The following is a 10,982-nucleotide window of genomic DNA, read 5'->3' as shown; positions in this document are numbered from 1 at the left end:
ATTTTCTTACCCCATTACAAAACATTCAAAAAAAAGCCACCTCTCTCTTTTTCACCATTTAAAGAGTGTTCGTTGTCTTCTTTTGGCACTCGCGCGAACTCGCGTAACCCCCCGACCCTCCCTTTGGCCTTTCCTCCCCGTCTCTGCGCGTGATTTTTCAAAGACTGGCCGTCTTTCCTTCTACATTGTTCTCCGTTATTTTTCGTTATGTCGGTGATTATTTCCTGTTTGTCACTTTGGTAATTACGGGGGGGAATGTTCGGTTGAAGAAGGGTGTTTCGCCTCCATGCGTTTTTTTCCGGCTGGAAATTCTTTGTTGATATTTGTGGGGATTATCTTTTTTTATTTTGCGAACTCCATTTTCCGCCCGGCGTGGGTTACCTTCCCCTTTTTTCGTGTCGGAGTTTCAATTCGCTGATTTTAGTAGAACCGTTTTAAATGTCGGGCCCCGCGGGCCTTATTCATTCCCTCTTTTTTGGCAATCGCGTTTCCGCGGAGAAGGGGAGAAAGAGGAGGGGAGGAAGGGAGGAGGGGAGAAAGGGGAGGGGAGAAGGAGGAGGGGAGGAAGGGAGGAGGGGAGAAAGAGGAGGGGAGAAGGAGGAGGGGAGGAAGGGAGGAAGGGAGAAGGAGGAGGGGAGAAGGAGGGGAGGAAGGGAGGAGAGGAGAAAGAGGAGGGGAGGAATAAGGAACGTGACTTAGCATGTATGTTAGCCTGTTAGCTGTGTTAACCATATGTTAGCCTGTTAGCTGTGTTAACCATATGTTAGCCTGTTAGCCGTGTTAACCATATGTTAGCCTGTTAGCCGTGTTAACCATATGTTAGCCTGTTAGCTGTGTTAACCATATGTTAGCCTGTTAGCTTGCATGTTAGCAGTATGTTAGCCTGTACCTGGCTGCGGTCGCGGGCGCTGGTGTAGCGGATCTTCTGGATGAAGTAGAAGATGAGCCAGGCGGATGAGATGATCATGAGGACGATGAAGGAGATGGAGACGAACACCAGCGAGCCTCGGTTGATGTTCTTTGTGGCTCCACGTTGACCCACGACCACCGACACCTGCACAGTCAGGTTCCTCTCCAGGTGAGCCAGGATCTCTTTACCATACGCCTCTGTGATCATCACCGCAACCGTCTCACCGGTTCCTGCACGGAGAGCCAGAATCAGAACCAGAACCACAGGACTACAGCTCCCATGATGCAACAGACTCCAGTTTGACAGAAACAAAGTTTAATATTTCTGCACACACACACACACAGTGTGAGGTCACAGTGACCTCATCAATTAATGACACGTTCCCGTCTATATTTAGACCTCGACATCGATCCACAGGAAGTCACTTGTCTCACACTGTCTCTCTCTCACTCACACACACACACACACACACACACACACACACACACCTTTGCCCTCGTCTCATCACATTCAAAGGAACACTCAAACATCCACCTCCATAAAAAAACTGCAGTTCCTCTAGCGTCCACCTGAGGCTGGCTCCAGCAGTGAGTCAGTCTCCATAAGTCCCCATGTTCAAATGTCCAACTTCACAGCAGAAATAAACATGTTTACAGCCTGGTACAAAAAACAGTTTTGGTCTCTGTAGCTAATTTCCCCGTTCATGACAACTGTACTGAGGGTGAATTTATATACAACTCACCTGTTCACATTATATTAAGGCTTAAAGTTATGCAGGGTTAAGAGCGTGGACGCTTTGACTGACAGGTGGGTGTCACGGAGACTACGTCCATGTTTAAGACACTTACGTAGCTCTCTCACTTTTTCTAGTCTTTGTGCTAAGCTAAGCTAGCTCTTTCCCCCTAGTTTACAGACAGGAAGTGTGTCAGACAGGAAGAGAGACTTGCAGACTGACCTTCGTGTCCCATCTTGACCGTCTTCTCGGTGGAGTTGTTGTAGATGAGCACCGCTGTGGCGTTGTGGGCGGCGGCCTTCAGGATCTTTTCTTTGAACGTGCAGTTTCCTCTCTGCAGCAGCGCCACCCAGTGGCCTGTCCGAGGAGGGACCACGAAGCGAGTGGCGGGGTCGCAGCCCTGCCGGTCCACCACTGAGGAGACACAGCGTTACCATGGTTACTGCACAGAGGCCTACCAGCATGCTTTGCTCTGTCACCCAACAACCTGCAAGTCTGAGCTGAGGGAAGAAACCCACACAAGCGTGTTAAAGGTCCAGTGTGGAGTAACATGTTGGTTCTGACTACGCCTCGCCCTCACCCTGTCCTCCTCACATGAAGGTTCTGTTTGATCAGAGCAGGTCAGGTGTCAATGGACCCAACAGTTCTGATTCATAGAGTAGAGTTTTATATAAAGTGTGTTTGTTTGGACATTAAAGCCTGGTTCAGCCCATTCTGTCTGGTTCTGTTCTGTTTGGTTCTGTTGTGTTTGGTTCTGTTCTACTGTGTTCAGCCCGGTTCTGTTGTGTCCTCTGCGCTTCATCCAGCAGCTGCAGTGTCCTTGGACGTCTGACTGTAATCTGACACCTGAAGCAGAGACGCTGCGACCTGAACGCAGCCTGCAAACCTCCGCAGTGCCTCCACACTGCATCTGCTCCACCTGCCTTTACTACACCTGCTACAACTACAACAACAACAACAACAACAACCGCTGCATCTGCTTCACCCACAGGTAAAGGCCAGGAAACATTGACAGATTACTGATCTGTGTCTCGGTAAAAGTACTTAGTTTCATTCCAGCACTGCTCTCTGCAAAACCACACGCTCTGTACGAAGCTGCTCGTGGTTCTCTGCTGTCGGGTCAGAACATGAACAGAACAAAGTCAGACATGAACAGAACCTCTGCTGTAAACATCCCACAGAACTTTATCTGGACAAATAGACTTCTGACACTGAGGGAAAAACTGTAGAACAGTTCTGACCATCAACCAACACTGGACAGTCAGACTACAACGTGTACACCAACGTGTACTACACCAACGTGCACTACACCAACGTGTACACCAACGTGCACTACACCAACGTGTACTACACCAACGTGCACTACACCAATGTGTACTACACCAACGTGCACTACACCAACGTGTACACCAAAGTGCACTACACCAATGTGTACTACACCAACGTGCACTACACCAACGTGTACACCAACGTGTACACCAACGTGCACTACACCAATGTGTACTACACCAATGTGTTCACCAACGTGCACTACACCAATGTATACTACACCATCGTGTACACCAATGTGCACTACACCAACATGTACACCAATGTGTACTACACCAACATATACTACACCAATCTGTACTACACCAACGTGCACTACACCAACGTGCACTACACCAACGTGTACTACTCCAACGTGTACACCAACGTGCACTACACCAATGTGTACACCAACGTGCACTACACCAATGTGTACTACACCAATGTGTAAACCAACGTGCACTACACCAATGTATACTAAACCATCGTGTACACCAATGTGCACTACACCAACATGTACACCAATGTGTACTACACCAACATATACTACACCAATCTGTACTACACCAACGTGTACACCAACGTGCACTACACCAACGTGCACTACACCAACGTGTACTACACCAACGTGTACGCCAACGTGCACTGCACCAATGTGCACTACAGCAACGTGCACTACACCAACGTGTACGCCAACGTGCACTGCACCAATGTGCACTGCACCAATGTGCACTACACCAACGTGTACACCAACGTGCACTACACTAATGTGGACTACACCAACGAGTACACCAACGTGCACTACACCAACATGCACTACACCAGCGTGCACTACACCAACGTGCACTACACTAATGTGGACTACACCAACGAGTACACCAACGTGCACTACACCAATGTGTACTACACCAGCGTGCACTACACCAACGTGCACTACACTAATGTGTACGCCAACGTGCACTACACCAATGTGCACTGCACCAATGTGCACTGCACCAACGTGTACACCAACGTGCACTACACTAATGTGGACTACACCAACGAGTACACCAACGTGCACTACACCAACGTGTACACCAACGTGCACTACACCAACGTGTACTACACCAACGTGTACTACACCAATGTGTACAACACCAACGTGTACATCAACGTGCACTACACCAACGTGCACTACACCAACGTGTACTACACCAACGTGTACACCAACGTGTACTACGACAACGTGCACACCAACGTGCACTACACCAACGTGTACACCAACGTGCACTACGACAACGTGCACACCAACGTGTACACCAACATGTACACCAACGTGCACTACACCAACGTGCACTACACCAACATAAATTGGTGAAAACAGACAAAAGCAAAACTAATTAACTACGTAGCACATTTACACAGGTGGAAGCATGTTTAGAAGAACATCTGAGCAAGTAAACAAAGTCTGGCAGCTAAACACTTGCTTCTGAAACGCTCCCCGTGGGTTTGAAGTGCAGGACGGACCAAAACCACGGTGTGTACGTGACGTGCCAGAGACATGTGGGGTTTTGGAGCCTTGGATAAAAAAAAAGGAAAAAAGAAAGGTTTCTCCTCAGCACAGCGTTCATGCGTCATGTAAATCAACACTGGCCACTGCCATCAGTGAATGTCATCTTTATTTGCTGATCGCCGATAACCGTTAAGTAGGCGAACACCGGCCGATGCATCGGTGCATCCCTAACACCAACGTGTATTACTCCAACATCATCTACTACACCAACAACATCTACCACACCAACATCTACTACTTCAACATCATCTACTACACCAACATCATCTACTACACCAACAACATCTACCACACCAACAACATCTACCACACCAACATCTACTACTTCAACATTATCTACTACACCAACATCATCTACCACACCAACATGTACTACACTAACATCATCTACTACACCAACATCATCTACCACACCATCATCTACTACACCAACATCATCTACCACACCAACATCTACTACACCAACAACATCTACTACACCAACAACATCTACTACACCAACATCTACCACCCCAACAACATCTACTACACCAGCATCATCTACTACTCCAACATCATCTACCACACCAACATCATCTACCACACCAACATCAACCACACCAACGTCTACTACACCGACATCTACCACAACAACGTCTACTACACCAACATCATCTACTACTCCAACATCATCTACTACGCCAACAACTACTAGAACATCATCTACTACACCAACAACATCTACCACACCAACATTTACTACACCAACAACATGTACCACACAAACATCATATACTACACCAACATCATCTACTACACCAACATCATCTACTACACCAACATCATCTACCACACCAACATCATCTACCACACCAACATCTACCACACCAACATCTACTACACCGTATACTACACCAACATCTACTACACCGTATACTACACCAACATCTACTACAGCAACATCATCTACTACACCAACATCTACCACCAAGAACATCTACTACACCAACATCATCTACTACACCAACAACTACACCAGCATCATCTACTACACCAACATCATCTACTACACCGTCTACTACACCAACATAATCTACTACACCAGTGATTCTCAACTGGTGGGTCGCGACCCAAAAGTGGGTCGCGGACCCGTTCTCAGTGGGTCGCGGGCCTTTGCCTGGGAAAAAAAAATGTTAAGAACAAAATCCTGTGCTTTTATTTTGAAGTGGATTTTTTATGCCGCGGAGTGCCGTCTATTCACAGGCCTTGTAATGTTAATAGACACCCACCAAACTGCACCATCTTTTCATTAAATAAATTTGAGAAGTTGAAAATTTTCCTCAATTTGGGTCACGGCCAGGGACGGACTGGCATACCGTGCATTTGCCCGGTGGGCCGACGTGCTATTTGGGCCGATAAGTCCCGATATATATATGTAACGAGTAGATCACACACCCCAAACACACTCTGGCGCTTAGCGATGGACAATGTGGGCCGCGTAGGAGCGGGGGGGGTTAGGCTAGGGCGCACGGCGCATCAACTGCGCACGAGAAAAAAGTTCGCCTCGGGGGGGGTGCTCTGGTCACGGCTTGTCCTTTAGGGGTGATGGTGGGTCCCGAAGCCAGACCAGTTGAGAACCACTGTACTACACCAACATCTTCTACTACACCAACATCATCTACTACACCATCTACTACACCAACATCTACTACAGAGTTTTCTACACGAACATCGTGTAACAGTCTGACTTAAGAGTTTTTCTAGTCACCAAATATTTTTTGTAGTTTGTGTTTCATGTGATATTAAACTGAACTTGAATCATGTCGATATCAGCAGTGCAACTTTTCATCTCAAACACAGAGATGCAAAGTGACCACAAGGAGACTCCTAAGTCTTTACAGGGAGATAATATTAAGAATCATATCACCTAACAAATGACAGTGCAGACAATGCAATGTGACACGTTTGATTCAGTTATCATGAATAAACGTGAGCTGAACCTGCTACACATTTATGAAGGAAGCAGTTTAATGGACGACACCATATGATGATCTGTCGACGGTCCTTTAAAGAAAGAGAGAAATTAAAAGTACTTTTAATAAAAGAAGGAAATCACCCGATGGACGACAAAGGCACATTTGATCTAAGTGTTTCATTTAAATCTCCATTTGTGTTGTTGAAGTTTGTTTTCGAGGGTGGAGCGAGCTCGTCGACCTCCAGCCTGAAGGGGCAGTAATGAGCCTGCAGGTCGTAGATGACGCCACCAGAAAAGTTCAACAACAACACAAAGTTGAAATTTATTCTTTAACTAAACTCAGTGTTGTTTTCTTAAACGTACGTCTGGGCAGCATGAGGGGACGGGATCACAGGTTCGATCCCCAACTGAACCTCAAACCACTCTGGGTGGAGAGGTCGGCCTGTGTACGCCGTGTTAACGTGTACGAGTGGTCAGTAGACCAATAACTGACAGGTGGAGATGAAGGTGGAGGTATCTACATCCAGTTATAAATGCTTTCTCTCTTCTGACACTGCCGGAGCAGAGTGCTTCCTGTTTGATACAGTCTATGAGTGACCTCAGGTGTGCTGTGATGTCACTACCTCCGTGATGCGGCGCCGGAGCGATGACCACGCCGCGGGTGTCAATCTTGGGTGAGTTCTGTCCGTACGTCCCCTCGTCGCTGCTCATCACATGGACAGTGTTTCCTCGTCCGTCCAGCACCGTGGCGTTCACCGTGGCACCCACGTACTCCTCAGACACCATGTTTCTGTCAGCACGGGCCGCCGACACAGAGCGGGACACGACCAGGACCAGGACCTGGACCAGGACAGACAGGACAGGGAGCCGGGTCCACCTCAGGGACATCATGTCGTCCTCCCAGGCCTTGTTACATCCAAACTGTTAGGAGACAAACAGAGACCTTCAGACTAGCACCAGTCCAACTACATCCTGTCCTCCTGTGGACTACAAAGTCCAGCTGTCCCTGTCTGTCCTCAACATGTCTGTACATCTCTTTGTCCTTAAGTCCCATTATGTCTTAATGTCTCCTGTGTTAGTGTTTGTACTTAAAATCTGCTTTAGTGTCAGTTTATGTCCTCAGGAGGACATCTTTGTCTATGTCCTCCAACTGTCTCTGTCTGTCCTCAACATGTCTTTATGTCTCTTTATCTTCTTTATGATGTCTCATGTTTTTATTGTCCTCTGGTTTGTTAATGTCCACCAAAATGTCCTGAAAATGTCTTAATGTCTGTTTGTTTTTGTCCTTAGGAGGACACGTTCATGTGTCTTCTTGTCCTCCAGAGGTTGTCTTTATGTCTCTTCACCTTGTCAAGTCACATCTCATCACTTTATGTCTGTGACATATTTTATTTATGTCACTGATGTCATCCAGAATGTGTTACGTCTCTGAATATGTTCAGCTTCAGTTCATGTCCTCCACATGTCTTCTTTGTGTCTCTACAGTTTGTCTCTTTGTTTTTATAAACTTCATTTCCTGTCAGCGTTTGTCCGTCTCTCTTCCTGTCCACCACAGATCTTTAACACGTCTAAAGATCTGATTTCATTCATCTGTTAAACATTAGATTTACATTTATATAACATAGTCCTGTAACCTGTCTCTTTGTCCTCCAATATTTCAGGGACTATTTGTCCTCAAACTCATGAAGTCAGCTGATGTCCTCTAAAATCAGGTATACTATATGTCTCTTTGTCTTTCTGTTTGTCTTCAGTTCTTTGTGCAGTCCACCTTAGAGTCAGTTATTAATTTCCTGATGCATGTCCTCCTTGTCTTTAAATCATGTCTTTGTCTTCATATAATCAGTTTCTGTCCTCGATATTCGATATTATGCATTTATGTCTTCCCACCTCAAATTGTTTGTCTCTAAAGGTCTTCTTGGTGTCTCCGGACTTCCTGGACTTCAAGTCTCTGGACTTTGTTGACTCGTTGCTGTCACTGGTCTTATTGTCCCTGATGTCTCTGAATGTCTCTTGTTGTCTCTAGTTGTCCTCTCGTTGTCCTCTTGTTGTCTCTGAATGTCTCTATATGTCCCTGGTTGTCTCTATATGTCCCTGTTTGTCTCTTGTTGTCTCTTGTCTCTAGTTGTCCTCTGGTTGTCCCCGTTTGTCTCTTGTTGTCCTCTAGTTGTCTCTGTTTGTCCTCTGGTTGTCCCTGTTTGTCTCTGGTTGTCCTTTGGTTGTCTCTAGTTGTCCTTTGGTTGTCTCTGGTTGTCCTCTGGTTGTCTCTAGTTGTCCTCTGGTTGTCCCTGTTTGTCTCTGGTTGTCCTCTGGTTGGTCTCTAGTTGTCTCTAGTTGTCCTCTGGTTGTCTCTGGTTGTCTCTAGTTGTCCCTGTTTGTCCTCTGGTTGTCCCCTGGTTGTCTCTAGTTGTCCCTGGTTGTCTCTAGTTGTCCTCTGGTTGTCTCTGGTTGTCCCTGTTTGTCTCTGGTTGTCTCTAGTTGTCCCCTAGTTGTCTCTAGTTGTCCCTGTTTGTCTCTAGTTGTCCTCTGGTTGTCTCTAGTTGTACTCTAGTTGTCTCTGGTTGTACTCTAGTTGTCTCTGGTTGTCCTCTGGTTGTCTCTAGTTGTCCTCTGGTTGTTCCTGGCTGTCTCTGGTTGTCTCTGGTTGTCCCTGGTTGTCTCTAGTTGTCTCTAGTTGTCCTCTGGTTGTCCTCTGGTTGTCTCTAGTTGTCCTCTGGTTGTCCCTGGTTGTCTCTAGTTGTCCTCTGGTTGTCCCTGGTTGTCTCTAGTTGTCCTCTGGTTGTCTCTGGTTGTCTCTGGTTGTCCTCTGGTTGTCCCTGGTTGTCTCTAGTTGTCCTCTGGTTGTCCCTGGTTGTCTCTAGTTGTCTCTAGTTGTCCTCTGGTTGTCCCTGTTTGTCTCTAGTTGTCCCTGGTTGTCTCTAGTTGTCTCTAGTTGTCTCTAGTTGTCTCTAGTTGTCCCTGGTTGTCTCTAGTTGTCTCTGGTTGTCTCTGGTTGTCTCTAGTTGTCCTCTGGTTGTCCCTGGTTGTCTCTAGTTGTCTCTAGTTGTCGCTAGTTGTCTCTAGTTGTCCTCTGGTTGTCCCTGTTTGTCTCTTGTGTCTGTCCCAGCATGTGTTTCCTGTCTCCTGTGGGTCAGTGCTGCCCTGGGTTCAGGCTGTCAGGTCTGAGTGCTGTCTGTCATGGAGCATCATCACAGGCCAACATCTGGACCTTCACGGCTCGGTGTGTCCGGTCCGGATCGTGCTCGGTTGGACCCGTTACACTGAGAGGTGAACACGGTGTGGAGGCTCGGCGGTGCTCGGCACCATGACTCAGTGTTTGGACCGTTTATAGCGGCGCTGGCAGCGGCTTCATTCCGCTTTGTCTCACCGTCTGCAGGCGGACAGACAGGCGGGCTCCCGGTCTACCGATCCGCGCCCGCCTCCTCTCTCCTCCCGCTGATCTCCCGGTGAAGGTCCGGCGGAGCTCGGTGTGTTCGCGGCCGTCGTGTGTTGCTGTTGTTCGGTGCTTTATTCCGCTTGATTCCCGGTGCTCGGTGCGCGGTGCGGAGGCTCGAGCCCCGTCTCTCCGTCTCAGCTTGAGGCGCACTGCGCATGCGCAGAGCCACGGCACGGGGAGGCGGCAGACAGGGCGCGTGTGCGACACCTTCATGTACCTGAGATCTGACGAGATGTCGCGAGACCTGCAGAGAGACAGACCACCTGTCTCACTGTCCCTGTCTGTCTGTATGTCTGTCTGTCTGTCTGTCTGTTAACCTGTCTGTCTGTCTGTCTGTCTGTCTGTCTGTCTGTCTGTCTGTCTGTTAACCTGTCTGGCTGTCTGTTCTTCCCCCAGCAGTCCAGTCCTATAGCAGCATAACTCAGGGATGGTTTAGGACTCACTGAGAGAGCGGGTCTGCCTCCAGAACAGGGAGCTGGTACCACAGCAGCTTGACAGTTGAAAGCTGAGACTGAAGAGCCATGAGGAACCATAAAGAACCACAAGGATCCATAAAGAACCATGAGGAACCATAAAGAACCACAAGGATCCATAAAGAACCACAAGGATCCATAAAGAACCACAAAGAACTATAAAGAACCACAAGGATCCACAAAGAACCACGAGGAACCATAAATAACCACGAGGATCCATAAAGAACCACAAGCATCCATTAAGAACCACAAAGAACTATAAAGAACTACAGGGATCCATAAAGAACCAAGAGGGACCATAAAGAACCACAAGGAACCATAAAGAACCACAAGGAAACATAAAGAACCATGAGGATCCATAAAGAACCACAAAGAACTATAAAGAACCACAAGGATCCATAAAGAACCACAAGGAACCATAACGAACCACAAGGAACCATAAAGAACCACAAGCATCCATAAAGAAACATGAGGAACTATAAAGAACCACAAAGAACTATAAAGAACCACAAGGATCCATAAAGAACCATGAAGAAACACAAGGATCCATAAAGAACCATGAGGAACCATAAAGAACCACAAAAAACCATAAACAACCACAAAGATCCATAAAGAACCA

The 10,982-nt window shown here is 47.3% G+C and overlaps 1 protein-coding gene across 2 annotated transcripts; it reads right to left on the bottom strand.

Annotated features, from left to right (window-relative positions):
- Positions 1 to 655: 655 nt before the first annotated feature.
- rnf130 (ring finger protein 130) lies at positions 656 to 10,118 on the bottom strand. Of its 2 annotated transcripts, none has more exons than XM_027280651.1 (4): positions 9,822 to 10,118; positions 7,081 to 7,378; positions 1,866 to 2,057; positions 656 to 1,140 (listed from the first exon to the last, which is right to left on the bottom strand). In XM_027280651.1, the coding sequence occupies exons 1-4, from the start codon at positions 10,101 to 10,103 to the stop codon at positions 848 to 850; spliced, it is 1,065 nt and encodes a 354-aa protein (XP_027136452.1). In that variant the 5' UTR covers positions 10,104 to 10,118; the 3' UTR covers positions 656 to 847. The 2 variants fall into 2 exon arrangements, with proteins under 2 accessions (XP_027136452.1, XP_027136457.1); XM_027280656.1 differs by having other exon boundaries at positions 8,345 to 9,964.
- Positions 10,119 to 10,982: the final 864 nt, after the last annotated feature.

Source organism: Larimichthys crocea, chromosome I (genome assembly GCF_000972845.2).
Source record: "Larimichthys crocea isolate SSNF chromosome I, L_crocea_2.0, whole genome shotgun sequence".
Lineage (NCBI taxonomy): Eukaryota > Metazoa > Chordata > Actinopteri > Sciaenidae > Larimichthys > Larimichthys crocea.
This window is presented reverse-complemented; position numbering and strand designations above follow the sequence as displayed.